Here is a 16,573-nt window from a genome sequence, read left to right as displayed (position 1 = left end):
GCCAGAAAGTTGTAGCATGTATCTCACATCTGATGTCGAAGACCAGAAAAAATATGCGGCAGAATAAGGGCACCAGCCAGCAATAGAGTAGCATGTCGAAATCATAAAGGGACGCTCTTCTGCCGAGAACATGGTGGGAGGAAGAGGCGCAGCCTGACTGTAGATAGACACAGCATAGCGATAGGAAAGAGTGACGGGCTGCTCCAAAATATCAGCGAACTAGGGCGATGAAGATTCCGAGACGCGCAACATAGAATCGATAGGGGTACGCAGGGAATGGGGTCGCTGCCTGGAACAAGTGTGCGCAGAAGTAAACATAGGCGTATAGATCAGCAACAGACACCTCCACCAAAGAATGACGAGCTGGATAGTAGAGACCATATTGTGGGCAGCACGTGATCCTTGTACCAGCAGCCAACTCATAGATTTGAAACAGAAAAACGATCAAGAAGGAAAGGGGGCACAGCCCTGGAGGAGAAATCGCAGCTAGTAGCTTGAGGCGCACCAGGAACAAAGGTACTGACAGCTATTTCGATGAGGAGCAGAGATGACTTAGGATAAAGAGAGCTAGATCTAAGATAGAACTAGAACTAGACTAGACTAAGGCTGAAGATGGAGAAGGTAGATGAAAGAGAAGAGGCTAACTAGGAGAGAGCTGAGAGGAAGAGGTGGAAACATGGCTCTGATACCATGTTAGAAATCTAGCATGGTATCATACTAAAACTATGACATGGGGAAGAATGCAAGAGGAATGAAGCAAGCTGAAGTACTATTCATGATGTGACCCTTGAATATATAGGGCCAGGTACAAGGTACAAAAGACAAATCTATATGGGATAATCCCCTAGGTGCCACATGGCACTCACACGTAAAGCCTATTCTATTCTAACTCACTTAGGGCCCTCTATAGGACTCCTAGTGGGACACTTATTTCCAACAATGTCGTCGTGTTATATGGCTGCTTGTTGGTTGTAATGGATGCTAAATGAAATTACGATCATTATTTTTTGTAGGAGTGTATGCATGGTAACATGTGGGCACATGCATGTATGGACATGCCCAATGACGCATGCGTGAGAGAGAGAGAGAGAGAGAGAGAGAGAGAGAGAGAGAGAGAGAGATGTATTTAGGTTTTCGGGAGCCTCATGTGCCTATGAGACAAGGAACATCGAAAAAGTAACTCATACAAGCCACTATGGGCTCATGCGAAGGGCTCGCTAGGGCACTTGCTGAGTGCTATGCGAAGAAGCTCAAAACTAGTACATAAAACACACAAACACAAAAACTCAAAAATTGTGAGATGACGACAGATGTGATCGAGTGTCATCTATTATCCTGGTGCCATGGCAGCTCTTTGGTGGGATGCAAAGATATCACATATCGGGTCATCTCTCGTTGGTCTCTTTGATTCTTTATCCAGTGAAGCATATCGAGAGTGACACCTCGACTCTAACAGTCCTCTCTGAGTAGAGCTGAGATATGGGTTGACCTCCATCGTCCGTGCTGTAGTCAACCTATGCACCGTGCGTGGTCTTTCTATTTTTGGCTCTAAAGCTCCACATCGTCTCTTCTCGCTGACACTCTGCCCTCATATCAGCTAGCTACTACTACTCCACTCCACTATATCTTGGGCTAACTCAAATTCGTAGAAATCTGTGACATGTGGTGCTCTATCTATCATTGTTTCTTGTGGGTTGTTTGATATGTCTCAATAGAGACTCTTTGTGTCGCTGCATCTCAATCAAATAGAGTCCAATGGCCAGCTTAGAGAATGGCCCAAAAGTGTGCCCCTCCTAGGAAAAGGCAATGGTATCATCCAAGGATCTCATAGTAGATTGGGCAAGTACAAAGGAAATGATTCTCCTGTAGAATCCCGTGGGATAGAATAGATGCATCTTGAAAGAGGTGTGAGAGCATAAGATGAAACCAAAATGTAGTTCACTATTATAGATTGTGAGAGAGGTGACTCTCTCTTATAGAAAGGGGGAGAAGGTAGTACCTTCCCTACATAAGTGGCAATCAGCCCCTACATCAGTGGGAATCAGTCCCTACATCAGTGGGACTGGCCTAAATCAAAGGAACCTCCCATGTGGGGGCCTTTGGCTTACATCATCACTTAGGTCACACACTAGACACATCATAGCACTTGATGTGTCTTTACAACACACACAAACACACATGTGACTCCCCTAGATGCACACATGCACCATAGAGCAAGCCCTTGATCACACTTATCCCAACATACCCTTCCTCAAGGGTTTGCCTCTTGCAGTGTCAAGGATACATCTAGTCTCATAGTTTCTCATGCCATCTCATGGTGGTCAAGGATAAATCTATGGCTAGGATCTCATGCTAGCAAGGGTTCCCAAGGGTGTGAGGTTCACAAAAATGGGATAGACAAAACACATATCACATGGCCTACATCATATGGTGACCAGAGGTGATTTACAAAAGACAAAACATATGATATTCTTTTTGGAGTACTACTCCAGGCAGAGAACCTCAAAATTTGACCAAGTGATGATAAACAAAAAATTCAAAAGACAAAGTGCTTAAAAAGCATAGTCTTTATTTTCAAAGTTTGATTCTTCATTTGCTGATGGAGTTCTTCCTTCGGCCAGATTTGCTTTGTTGTTGAAGTAGCCCTTCTTGTCTTTGATCAACCAATTAGCTTCTTCTTTTGTAGACTTCTTTTCCTTTCCATTCACAACATTCCATATCCCCTTTTTCATAAGCATAAACTTAGCTTTTGTTTGCCAAGTATGGAAACTAGCTCCATCAAACTTATCAAAAAAGGTCTTAGCTTCCATGGCAAGGTCTTGTTGGAATCGGAGTCCTAGTGTGTGTGGTCCTAGTGTGTGTGGTCCTAGAGTCTTAGGAATGTCCTATAGTTGTGTGAGTGTGAAGAGTCTTGAGGCCACTTGTGCCACCTCATGTGATTCCTCACCTAGATTATAGGATCTAGATTCTCTTGTGTGTGACCTCATCTATGAGGTGTTTGTAAGGCTTGCCCAGCCTATAAAAGAGGCTATGTACTTGCTGTGATTAATCAATCAATCTACATCATTTCGTGCCTCAGCTCGTCTCCAGTCATGTGTCTCTCACCTTCTCCCCATTTCCATCAATTGGTATCAGAGCGGGTCTTCCCTGACTAAGCCTTACCTCCTACCCAAGCCTCACCATCGACTGCTCTTTAGCCTCAGTACCTGCCGTACATCAGCCCGTACCTGTTGTACAACAGCCCGTACAGCCTGCCCGCCGCCTGCAATCCACGTTGTCCACGCTGATGCTGCTGCTATGGCGCCGTACGTACAACAGCCCGTACAGCCTGCCTGCCGCCTGCAATCCATGTTGTCCACGCTGATGCTGCTGCTGTGGCGCCGTACAACTTGATCTCCACGCTGCTGCTCCCGCTTCTACTCTACGCCTACCAAACAGCCTCGAAATCTCCACGCTGCTGCTCCCGCTTCTGCTCCTGCGCGCCATATAGTCTCTGCACCTGCTGCTCCGTGGTGAACCCGACGTGAACACCTGCTGCTCCGACCGAACCTGCTGCTCCCACGCAACTGGACCTGCGACGGCGCCAGCCATGGAGCTGACTTGACGACTGATGATCTGAGGGCTGTGGCCATCAACTCGCACAACAGATCTGAGTTGTTGCTCTACGCTGTTGATCTTCTTCGTTTGCCTCTCCACATGAGCTCCATCGACTAGCAGACAGTCCGCCTGAGATTTTTTGTTTTTTGAAGATTTTTGCCTCATTTTTGGGTGAATTTGTTAGGGCTTTTATGGTCTGAAGCTCCCCTAGTGTTGCTAGAACACTATGCTCTAGGAAATTTTGAAAAGCCCCAATTTTCTGCAAACCCTAATTTTTGCAGTAACCCTAACCCTAAAATTTAGGGCTTTTCTGTACTATGTCTTCCTTTGGCATAATTGAAGCTTCTACCATGTAAAATTTGGGCCTTTTTTGAAATCTGAGTAAACATTGTAAGGGATTTAGACACTGGCTGTAATAACAGCTAAGACCTTCCCACCAATGGATAGCATAAAAAACTCCTCGCTCATCGAGAAATTCTCAGGGAGCCATTTCCCAACTTGGCAGACGAAACTCCGGCTTCTTCTTATACGAGAAGGGCTATGGAATATCACCAATGGCAAGGAGCCAAAACCTCAAAGTGATGATGATAGCATCAGTTAGTGGGAGATTCAAAATGATAAAGCAATGGCTATCATTGGCCTAGCTTTAGCTGACAACCTTATCCACCATGTGGATTTTGATAAGAGTGCAAATGACGTTTGGAAAAAATTAGAGAATTTGGTTGCAGAGCAGAGCGAGGACGAAGACGAAGAAACTACACCTTCTGGACCTGAGGAACAAGCCTGCACTGCTGCTATTTCTGGTCTATCCCTCCATGAGGTGATAGATGAAGAGTGGGATTTCTAGAGTCATGTGTGTTAGGTACTCTGCCTTGGGTAGTCCCCCTAAAATGTTGTAATAATTTGTCATTTTGTGTGCCTTGTCCTATAAAAGGCTCCATTTACTTCCATGTACCCAGTTAGGAGACAGGGGGGGTTGTTATGTCTTTCCTTTATCAGGCCTGGCCGAGTTCCAGGATGTTGGTGTACTCCTTAGACCTATGAGTTGGTCATGCATCCATGCTCAGATTTGAGTCTCTGATCATGTTGACACCTAAGCCATGAGAGTGCTTGGTTCAACCTCTGAATTATGCTCAGCTGTTAGCCTCTGAGATTGCCTGGGTTGCACAGTCTGGATGATGTCATAGTCTCTCACCCTAGCTCCAAGGGGGGGTTTGTTGGAATCGGAGCCCTAGTGTGTGTGGTCCTAGTGTGTGTGGTCCTAGAGTCTTAGGAATGTCCTACAGTTGTGTGAGTGTGGAGTCTTGAGGCCACTTGTGCCACCTCATGTGATTCTTCACCTAGATTATAGGATCTAGATTCTCTTGTGTGTGACCTCATCTATGAGGTGTTTGTAAGGCTTGCCCAGCCTATAAAAGAGGCTATGTACTTGCTGTGATTAATCAATCAATCTACATCATTTCGTGCCTCAGCTCGTCTCCAGTCATGTGTCTCTCACCTTCTCCCCATATCCATTAGGTCTTACCCGAGGGCAGTGTCTAGTGCCTTACAAGTGAAATATGAGCAATAAAAAATAATCCTTCAAAGAGTGAACACCGAAATACTTTGACTTGGATTTCTCTATGTGACTTAAGTAATTGTCAAAGCATGAGGCAATTAGTTGGAACAACATTTATGCAAGATGTCCAAGCAGACCAAGAACATGCTAGAAAATGAGCATAGCAAACTGAAAATAAGTCTTGGTCAAACTACCAGTCAAACTTAGACTGCCCAAAGTCAAACTTAGACTAGCATAGTCAAGCTTTCATGGCCAAAGAGGCAGCTTGAAAATCTACTCCAAATCGACATGTAGAGGCCGAAACTCAGAGGGATTTTGCAGTGGGGAGGAAGGAAAACACGTAGGGCTTCACCCTCAGAGAGGAATTTTGCAAATGATAAGCACGTCAGCCAACACTGTAGAAGAACCCCGAACTGTTTTTTTGATGAATTGGCCCGAAGCTTGCTCCAAATAAGCTCATACTTGATGAGCAACAAGGTAGTGATGTCGCCCAGCTCCCTCTGGAAGGGATTTAACAATGTTGCTCTCCACAGTGAGAACCAAGAAGAAGGTCGACGCAGCTTCCCGAGGCAATGCCGCCCCGAAAATGGCGAGATAGCGTGTATAGCTTGTTCTGTAGATTCGCCCTGACCTTGGGAAGACTCTTCTGAAAGATGAGAAGCTGAGAATGCGAGCTTGAAGAGAAATCTCACTTCCAAAATCGACTTTGGCAAGGGAAGGTGGAAGATGGAGGTGAGAAGGAGATGATGATGTGGCACCTAACTAGGGCTTAGGCTAGAGAGAGCATCTAATGCTAGGCTAGGCTAGATCTAGAACCTAAAGCTCTGATACCAAGTGTAGAATCCCGTGGGATAGAATAGATGCATCTTGAAAGAGGTGTGAGAGCACAAGATGAAACCAAAATGTAGTTCACTATTATAGATTGTGAGAGAGGTGACTCTCTCTTATAGAAAGGGGGAGAAGGTAGTACCTTCCCTACATAAGTGGCAATCAGCCCCTACATCAGTGGGAATCAGCCCCTACATCAGTGGGACTGGCCTAAATCAAAGGAACCTCCCATGTGGGGGCCTTTGGCTTACATCATCACTTAGGTCACACACTAGACACATCATAGCACTTGATGTGCCTTTACAACACACAAACACACATGTGACTCCCCTAGATGCACACATGCACCATAGAGCAAGCCCTTGATCACACTTATCCCAACATCTCCGTCTCCACGTCCTATAGTGTGCATAACCTGTAGGTCTGTCTCTCTAGGTGTGTCTAAGGTCCTCTCTGCCTCAATCCTCAACTGATGGACGAGACCCGCATTTGTGCAATGGCAATCCTTAGTGCATGTGAGGCTCGTTTATCCTCTTGGTACTAGGGTCTGATAATCACTCCATACTTTGTTGCTTTCAAAAAGTGGTCGTAGTAATATTGGATCCTGGTGGGAAACTATTGGTTTCCCTCCAACATATAGAGCTGGGAAACTTTTAATTCCTCTTTAAACTTTCAAGAAAGAGTCTCCTATTCTCCTTCAAACCTATGATGTTACTACGCTTTATACAAAGATCGAGATGGAAGATCTGAAGTTTAGAATAAAAAAGCTAACGGGGAGAGAGGGAGAGAGAAAGAGAGAGAGAGAGAGAGAGAGAGAGAGAGAGAGAGAGAGAGAGAGAGAGAGATGATATGATTTTAGTAAAGTCCTTTTGAGACCCTCAGGATCTATGGGGCTGGTGACCACTATTGAATTAAATAGTGGTCCATTATAACCATTGAAATAAAAGTCTCCCAAATCTTTCTACATTGTGAGACTATTTTCTGTGCTAGTCTGAGAATTTTGCTGCGATTTTAAGTAGCTTCCAAACTTGTGGGCCGGCTGTTCCAATAGATTCTTCAGATTATAGAGAGAGAGAGAGAGAGAGAGAGAGAGAGAGAGAGAGAGACAGAAAGATCTATTAACGTCCGCAGAAAGCCTCACAGGCTCATGGGACAAAGTGCAAAACATAAATCCTTACATCATCTGGATAAACCAGAGAGGGTTGAGGAGTGCACATGGCAGCTCAGCTCGAGCTTTTTAAAGCACAATTCTAAGTTGTAGTCCTATATCAGGAAGGCCTTCATTACATCAGTTTAAGACTGAGGGTCTTTCGGATTAGATTTGAAATCTCGGATTAATGCTATTCCATCTCGATATACTGCCCATTTTCCTGCTTTACGTGCGTCCTTGACTTTGGTGAGTTCACTATTCCTTTGTTTGAGCTGAGGCGGAGTAAGCTCCTCAGATGTCCATATCTTTGTACCCTTCAGCTTATTTGTCTGTCGGAGGATATTGACTCTCTTTATCCTTTCATTGAAATAAACCTGCATTTGTGTTCCCTTTTGTGCGATGTAGCTAATGTGGTTTTCATTCCATTCAATTTGAGGTATATTCTTCTTGAGGCATATTATTTCCTCATCTTCTGTGAGAGTTACATCCTCACTAGAGCTGCCACAGCAATCTTTGGGCAACCCCCCAATGCGTAGTATCGTCTTGTTATGTACTACTGCTTCTTGCTCTTTAACTTCTGCATAGACATCTGCTCTATTAATTTTATTGCTGGCCAAAATAGCCATCTCTTCCTTGGCTGAGCTAACCTGAGTCTTGATTATCTCTTTGACTGTAGAAACATGTGTTGGTGTTGGTGGGGATGTGCTGCATTTTTTCATAACCTCTGCAATAATCTCTTGCTTGTCCTTGCTCTCCATCTCCTTCACTTTTCTTCCAAGAGCTGCAACCATAAGCCTGAGCTCTCTAATTTCATGCTGTAGGTAGTGGATTTGTTCCTGTGGGTTCGATTCAATCCTTCTTTTGAATGTCAATGCATAAGGGCTAGGTGTTGCTGCAACGGAGGAGTACGAAGGCTTGCTGGTCGGGGTAGAGACGAACAACTTCGTCTTGGGAAACTCCATATTGGCCTGCATCAATCTGAGAAAACCCCTTTGTTGAAGCTAACCCCTAAGCTGGGCTAGGGGTTCAGCCCAGCCTAGGGTTGTGCGAAAGAAGGCGAGCTGCCCCTTGAGCCACTGCTGCTGCTACGAAAGAGGACGAGTGAGGGTGGAGCGGAGGCTGACGGAGGGCTAGTGCAAGGCTAGCGGAGGACGAGCGTAGGTGAAGTGGGAAAGAGAGAGAGAGAGAGAGAGAGAGAGAGAGAGAGTCATATTAATGTCCTTGGAGGCCTCACGGGCCTATAGTACAAAAGACAAAATGTCAAAATGACTTGCATCATCTAGCTAAACCAGAGAGTTGAGGAGCGCACATGGCATCTCAGCTCGATTATTACAACACCCCTCTACATACTAAATCTATAATAGTAATAAAAACGACCTTCATAACATCAGTTTAAGACTGAGAGTCTTTGGGTTTAGATTTGAAGTCTCTAATTATTGCTACACAGCCCATTTTCCAGCTCTAGGTGCATCCTTCACTTTGGTAAGCCCGACATTCGTTTCAGCTCAGTTGGGGTGAGGTTGTTGGAGGTCCAAATCCTCGTGCCCTTCAACTTGTGTGTTTGTCGAAGAAATCTTATTTCTTCCTGCCCTCTCTCTAAAAGACACGTGTACTTGCATGTCTGCTTGGGAGAGAGTTTTTATCATTCTCATCCCATTCTACTTGTGGTATTTCTTTCTTGAGGCATGCAATCTTCTCATCTTCTGTGTATGCCTCTTCTATACTAAAGCAGCCAAGGCAGTCATTGGGCAGTCCTCCAATGCGCAGTATCTTCTTATTATGTACTATGGCCTGCTGCTCTTTTACTTCTGAGTAAAGATCTGCTTTGTTAAGTTTGCTGTTGGTGTCACGGGGACGTGAAGTTATGAACCGTGACTCACTTTGGCTTAGGGGACTAGCCCAGGGGAAGCGACACTTCCTAGAAGTCCCTAGGTGCCCACACTAGGCCTACATGCTAGGGGCAAGGCAAGGTAAGGTTTTGAGGGGTCTAAAGGTTAGGCTCAAGAGAAACGAATGTTCCATTGGTTAGAAGGGTTAGGATGTAAGTGTGAGGGGCAAACCAATGTTTCATTGGTTTTTGTGGGTTAGAGCAATAATGAGGGGGCCACGTGGCAGCCCGTCATGCACACTTAACCCCCTTCCTCTCCCTCTAAGGCTAATGTACGGATTTCTTTTGATGTTGATCTTCTTGTTCATTCCACGCATCCCGAGGTGAAGGGTATGGCTGTTTTTTTGCTGCATTTTGGACCTTAATTGGTGGCTGGCTCATTTTCCAAGGCTGCCAAGCTTGCTCCACAGTTGGTTCTATGAAAGCTCAGCGGATTACTTCAAGCTATACAGAAGGGCTCAAGATTGTACAAGTTGCAATTTTCCAAAGATGTTTGTTCCATTGGATGTTTGCTTTTCTGTGTTTTGCCAAGAGTAATCCTTGCTTTACTACCTGGCGTGTATAAATTTGTTTTTCTGTTGTGGTATCATTTGCAATATGAATGTTAAGGAATGCTAGGATGGCTTGAAGGTGTACTGAAGTGGTTTGAATCTTTTGGTGCGTGTTTACAATATACTAGAAAACACACTGAAGCTCTTCTGTTTAATATTTTAGGGACCCAGAAAGAAAATCCTCCTAGCCATTTCTTCAAGAAAATGATGCTTGGAAGGGATGATGCAAGTTGGCTAAGCTATATTTTGTGTTGCTGCAAGTCATGAGGATTTCAGATTTTTATTGATTGCCAATGGCTGGCACCTGGGTTCCATGGAGTGGTTTTATGACACCAAGTTTTCTGCAGTTGCACACCAGCTGCTTCAGACCTAATCAGCAAGCATTGTATCTTAGACAAGCGGTAGTAAAGTCCCTGCAGCGCTTTGCTTCTATTTCACTATTATTCAAGCTCTGTCAAATGCAGGCGAATGGCCTTTTTTAAGCCATGGCACACCATTTTGCAGCTCAAACCAGAACCAAAATGCAGACGAGGACACCAAAGTAGCTTTGTTAACTGTCATGTTGTGCAGGATGGGACTTGCTCGGCTTGCTCTTCTATGCCAAATGACTCTGACCACTGAAAGTATGTACTTTAATGGCTTTTGATATTTAAGCTTTCATCTTTCACATAAGTTTGACACATTGGGCTCATTGGAGGAAATGGTTTGTATTATAACTTGCAACTAACAGTCTTGTCAATGAACTGTCTCATTTGTGTTCTAGCTGTATTGGAGCATGGTCCTGTGTGTGTGTGTGAGATAGAGAGAGAGAGAGAGAGAGAGAGAGAGAGAGAGAGAGAGAGAGTCTCTTGAAGTCTTTAGAAGACCGATGTGTCTATGAGATTGTGAGAAACCTGATACAACAAGCTGAAAGGGTGGAGCTTCTAAAAACGAGCATCATCACCCATGCTAGATGCTAAATGCCACATGGTCATAAAATCATCAGTATCACATAGTTATAACATCAACATCATCATCATCATCTCACATCAAATCCAATGTCAGTCTGGTCGGGTACAACATATATTGGAGGTTCCTAGAAGGGAAGTCATGATGGACCTGGTGGCTAGCGGGGCTGTGGTAGTATTGGATTAGAGATAGAACGTTGGCGGCTATGGATGTGGTCCGGCGTGGCTTCCTAGTGGTGGCTCTGCGTCTGATAGGGCCACAACAACTCGTCGGTTGTGTCCTAGTCCCAAACATGGAAGGAATGTCTCCAAGCATGATTTGTGCATCCGTCCTCTTTTGGGTGTGTTGTGTCAGTAGCTTTGGATCTCTACCTTGCCGGTTGCCCGTGGAATGGTGATTTGTGTGGTTTGGTTGGAAGAACTGTGTATGTGCCTCGTCCCTGTCTCTGTACTTGAGTAAGCGCTCTTCATCCCTAATTGCCTCATGGATGAAGGGAGCTCTGATCTAGATAAGAATGAAAGTGGGAGAGCACTTCAAAACTATCTTTTAAGAGATATTGGGCACTTGAAGATGAAATGCTCCTTTGACTCGATCTATGAGACCATCAAATTATATCGTATGAAAAAAGTGTCCTCGGTCGGCATCTTCAGGTGTTTCATAAGAGTCTAGTGTTGAAATTGAAATTTGAACTAGAGAAGGGAAATTAGTTTGTCTTGTTTGCCATCCTTTATCCAGGAGTAATGATAGCTCTGTGTGGACTAGATCCTTAGGAGTCTTGGTGCCTTTAAAACATGCTTGAGGGCTATTGTTGTTACCCTTGGCTCCTTTCTATGGGAGGTAGTCATGGACATAGTGTACTTGCCTCAACCTTACGTGTCCGCAAAAGAGCCCATCAATGTATAGTCCAAAGGGAGTGGAGGATAGAAGGCACGCCAATCGCTTTCTCAATGGTGTTACTCACCTCTTGAAAGAATCTATTTGAGGTGCACGCTTTGCTTGTGACCTCATAGAGACCCATTATTGTCCATTTAACATTATGTACAATCCTTGGCCCGGTAATAAGTCTAAGGCTTTCATTTTCTCGAAATCCACAAATTATGCTCTATGAGGGCTATGAGCTTGAGAGCATGGTTTAGTCTAATGCGTGCATGGCTTCTTGATTGATGTGTTTGTCAAGTGTTATCCTTGCCACTAGTGGCAAGCCATAGTAAAAATTAAAAACCACAAGGTAATTTAATCATTAACCTCCTACCCAAAATAAGTTAAAATTCTAAGTTTCAATTTGTTTTGATGTTTGAAGTACTTAAAATATAATTTAAATTGAAATTTCCATCAAAGCTTAACTTTTTGCTTGATTGAAATTTGATATATATTTTAGCTCGTTAATTGAATATAAATTGTCTAAGAAGGGACGTTGTTTAAGAACGTTTTAATTTTGGAAATCTTACACAGATGTTTAAATATTCACAAGAGGTGGTAGGTGATTGGTATGGCCAAGAAGCGAACTTGTCATGATGAATATTCATGGAAAAAAGAGTAATAAAAAATAAAGTTTTTACACTTACATATGTATTGCTTTATATGCAAAAGTGCCATGTTTATATGGTTCTCCTTTCATGACTAAATGTACAATACTTTTATTTCCACCAATGTTGTATGTAAAATCTTTATAGCACGTGGAGTTAGTAAGTCATGTTCCTAATATTGGCATTTCGATAATTATGCAGAAAAAGAAGAGAGATTTTAAATGATCAAATCTCAAACCAAAAGAAACACTTGGATTTATGCTAGTTTCATCTATGGAGTTAATATGATATAAATATGACATTCGATGTTTGGTAGATTGGGTAGTTTTGTTGTAGGTTAGTAAAGTACTAGATTGAGCATCACAATGTAATAGATGCAGCAAAAAAGGAACCCCCCACAATCCAATCCAATCCAAGGGGTGGGAGAAAGAAGGAGCTTGCACCTCCACCTCCAGCTCTACAACCTAGCTTTCGTTCTCTATTCTTAGGTTCTTTTGCCTCTTCTTTTGCAAAATATGTTTCTTGCAACTTGGCCTCTAGTATTTTAGAACTTAGGGGTTCAATAGTCTTATCTTGATACTCATAACTCTTTTATTCTCTTCTTTAACATACCCAAGCTTGTTGGTCAAATAGATCCGATAGTGGGCACGTTCGCTTCTCTTGTTTAGAGGCTCTTGTTGTATGTCCCTTATCGTTGGTGATGTAATTTGACTCTTTTGAATTCTTACTCCTCTCCCTTCTCTAGGGTAGTACTTTCATCAAACATGCTTTTTGTGCTAATTTCATGGATGTTGCTCCATTCATCATTTGTGCATCTTGTCTTCAATCATCTATACTCATGAGTTTTTTGTGCTCATCCATTATATCCTTCCCTCAAGAGCCTTGGGTCTTCCTTTCTATTTTATCCTTACCATGTTTCAAAGAAAGATGTACATAAATGTGTGTGGGTGTAGAGATTAGTTAGAATGGATAGTATGATTATATTTTATAAGTAAAGTGAAAATAAATGCACCCAATTATTTCTAAATAAGGGCACCTTAATACCAAGGCACTTTAATGTTTTAAAAGATACATACATACATACATACATATTTATATTTATATTTTTGACCCAAGATGCCCTACAAAGATCTTATACTAACCACGATCTATGCTTTTGCATAGCAAAAGAAGATCTCCAAGCTGACCTCCTCGTACTCCTTTGAGTTTTGTAAGCTGCTTGGCCTAATTATGTTTGCAATGATTTCTCACTTGCATTAGAGGAGCCGAGTATTCCATAGGAGAAGCTCTCAAACATCTCACAAAGATCATTGCTTATAGTGACTCCACCAGCATGATGCACCCTTTTAAGTACACTTCTAACTCTATAAAGTGATCTCTCTATACCTTGGACACTCCACGCATTGAGGGAATTGTCCTTTTGAATAAAACCATAGTGAGCATAGAAAATATGCTTCAACCACAATGTCAAGATATAAGGCTATGCAACTTAAAGCATAACATGCAACCAAAAAACTAGTAAAGGTTGAACTAACAATATAATGAGTAGTGTAGAATGAGTGATATGTGTTTCATCCCCCATCCATCCATCATGGCTTGAGTGAAATCTTTCATAGCAACATCGTACGATTGCATGCCCTCAGCATTGATGGAAGGAAGATTTCTCAAGTATATATGAGGGGCCAGATTTGTGGTGTACTTGCATCAGACTTTTAAAACTAGATTATATTTTCTCAAATTTTTACATGGTTAGAATCTCTGCACCTTCCCACCACCCAAGGACACTTTGTTGACATTGTGCGTCTTTAAAATTCTTCAATTCCCTCCATGCCATCCCATGCTCAACAAAAAGCTTCCATTTTTGCAACATACCGTGTAGACCTTTCATTGAGTTTCCTATTACATGCCCAAAACAACATGCAAAAATTAAGTTATCGACAAGATGCATCTTAGTCACAACACACACACCCACCCACACACACACACACACGTGGCCAAATTTTGTAGCGAGCCTAATGAGCATGTGCGAGTGTACACACACACACATATTGTCCAATTTGTAACCAACCTAGTGAGCTCATCCTTTCGAGGGAGACTTTATATCACCAAATGTAGGCTCTCTTTGCCCAATCTTGTAACAAATTGTTCTATCCTGAGTTGTATGAATAAACTTCATCATTGTCTTTCTTCCTCTATAATGCTCTCTAGTAAAACCTCACACTATCTTGGAGCTTCTCAAATGCTTCTTCCATCATGTAAAATGGTGACATGGATAATTGAAATTAGTGTGATTGCAGTAACCAGTCGATCCATGTTAATCACCTCACACATACTAAAGCAAACATGACACATTTTTAAATGTGGGTGGTGTACTTGTCATGGGATTTATTGGATATAGTTTGTAGAAACTTCATATGTCAACACGCTTTGCTCTTCCTCGTGTAGATGATTCAATGTGTCCTTTTCCATAGTATGTTTCCATGGCATTGATGGGTTGCACATCTTGAATGTGTAGAGAACATTTTTATTGCTTGTTGGCAACACACTTATATGAGGGCATGATGAGATATTCTAAGTGAGCTTAAATATCAGGAGGTTCAAAGGATAAAAAACTTGGTGTTGGAAACTAAAAATAGGCACAAAAGAATGATTTTGGGGTCAAAAGATGCTTTGGGGATGGTTCCAAATGGTTTAGGATTAGTTTTGGTACTTTTATTAAGACAAGGGGAGGGGTGGAAAGGAAAGGGAAGGGTAATGAGAACGTTTTAGGGGATAAGCTTATCTTCATTTTGGATTGGTTGCCTAAGCTAGAATGTTTTGGACAAGATCTGATATCCATCACAAAGTCTATTCAACATGACATATCGCTATTCATTGTTGTATGTTTATTATTGAGACATTCCATTTCAAATTAATGCATATTCTACCTCAGTGGCATGCTTTATTTGGCTCTTAAGAGTCTAGATGTGTCTGTCTTCACTTCCCTCAGTTGACCAATGATGTTGCCTGTAGTTGGATCATTTCGATGAAGAAGCAGCAGTTCGAGGATAGGGAGTGGTTGCTACAAATAATTTCATTACTCGGACTTTTACTTCCTCTTCCTTTTTTTACCTGGCAATGCACTGGAACGCCCCTTCTTACGATCGTGCGACTTTCATCAAATGCAGCTTGCCATATGATTGAATAGAAAGTCTTGAAAAACGAAGGGGTAAAATCTTTTCAAACAACACAAAATTCCAAATTTTGACAAATCCCGGCTGCCCTCACGGGCTTAGAAGGCACGTTGGTAGGCCTAATATTAATCATCCCATCTCGTGCTAATGCATCATTTTGCTCTTTCTGCGAAGAGATCGAAATTCGAATATCTCAATATAGAGGTCTATGATGATGCAAACATTGAAGAAACATGGAGATAAAAATTGTTTGATTTTTTGTACAAGGTTGGTTTCTAAACTTTTTGACAACCTCAACTCCTTTTGGATGCGAACATTGCAAATTGTGATCTTGCAACAATATGCATTGTTGCACCATAACCACTTGCACTAGCACATTGTCTTAGCCATCGAAATGGGCCTTCCTATCCTCTTGCCTACTGCTCAAAAAGCACCTATATATTTGTGTTAATAGCTAACAAAGCTTGGACATTAGATTTGATAATATGTTGTACTTTGTCAACCCTTCTTGGACATATCATGACTACTTAATGTGCATCCACACTATTGTGTGTTGATGTACTACCAAAGGCATGATTCCTTGCCAATAATTTCCCTATAATTCAAGGGCCTCATCTCAAAGTAACCAAACTTTTAAGTAATCCGTGGCCACATCTCTACTAATGGTTCCTCTCGGATGTTTCTTGTCAAGGATCTTCACTCTGTATTCTTTCATCCTTTAATCCTCTTTCTTTGAAATTGTGTTAAATTATTCTTCTCTTAATCACCATTGTGTGGCAAGAATCTTCCTCCCAAATACTCCTTTGGGGGTACTTTCCAGTATGGTGTATCTCAAGAACATACTCAAGGTTAGTGGAGTAGAGCACATTGTTTACATCAAGAGATATTGACCTCTTAACATGGTAGAAGGATTTATTAGGGGTGCATGATTTGATTAGTGATATTAAGGGACATGGGGTCTTTAGACACAAAAAACTCCAGGTTCTATTGATAGTTTTGGCCTTCTTGTGGGATGCATAGTCTAAATTAGGGGTCTCAAGGGATATGGGTCTTTAGAAACAAAAAATTATAGGCCCTATCGGTATTGTTTGCCTTCTTGTTGAGATGCATAGAGTACAATATGCTTACAATAGAGAAATGACTAGTGAGGGAAGGTGATTACATGGATATAAGCTCCCATAAAAAGCCTATAGATATCTGAAAGGACATATGGTTTAGAGTGAGTAAATATGATAAGGTACTAAAGGTTGTAGTAGAAGGTGGGGTAGAAAGACTCCACGGAAGCATTGAAGTTAATCTGTGTGACGACTAGATGCTTTGACATCTTCTCTTTGAGAAGCCATAGGAAATCCGA

At 42.3% G+C, this 16,573-nt stretch overlaps 1 protein-coding gene across 1 annotated transcript in view; it reads left to right on the top strand.

The window, feature by feature from the left end:
• The window catches only part of LOC147896262 (uncharacterized), an 89,857-nt gene extending 79,570 nt beyond the window's left edge, over positions 1-10,287 (top strand). The window contains exon 7 of the mRNA XM_087383092.1: positions 9,736-10,287. Within this exon, the coding sequence (XP_087239218.1) occupies positions 9,736-9,780 (45 nt within the window). The 3' untranslated portion in view covers positions 9,781-10,287. The remainder of the gene's footprint in view (positions 1-9,735) is intronic.
• The last annotated feature ends 6,286 nt before the right edge of the window (positions 10,288-16,573 follow it).

Source organism: Dipteris shenzhenensis, chromosome 12 (assembly GCF_047967505.1).
Source record: "Dipteris shenzhenensis isolate YYH24624 ecotype China chromosome 12, Dip_SZ_1.0, whole genome shotgun sequence".
In the NCBI taxonomy this organism is placed as follows: Eukaryota; Viridiplantae; Streptophyta; class Polypodiopsida; order Gleicheniales; family Dipteridaceae; genus Dipteris; species Dipteris shenzhenensis.
The sequence above is the reverse complement of the archived record's forward strand: the minus strand, read 5'-3'. Positions and strand labels throughout refer to the sequence as shown.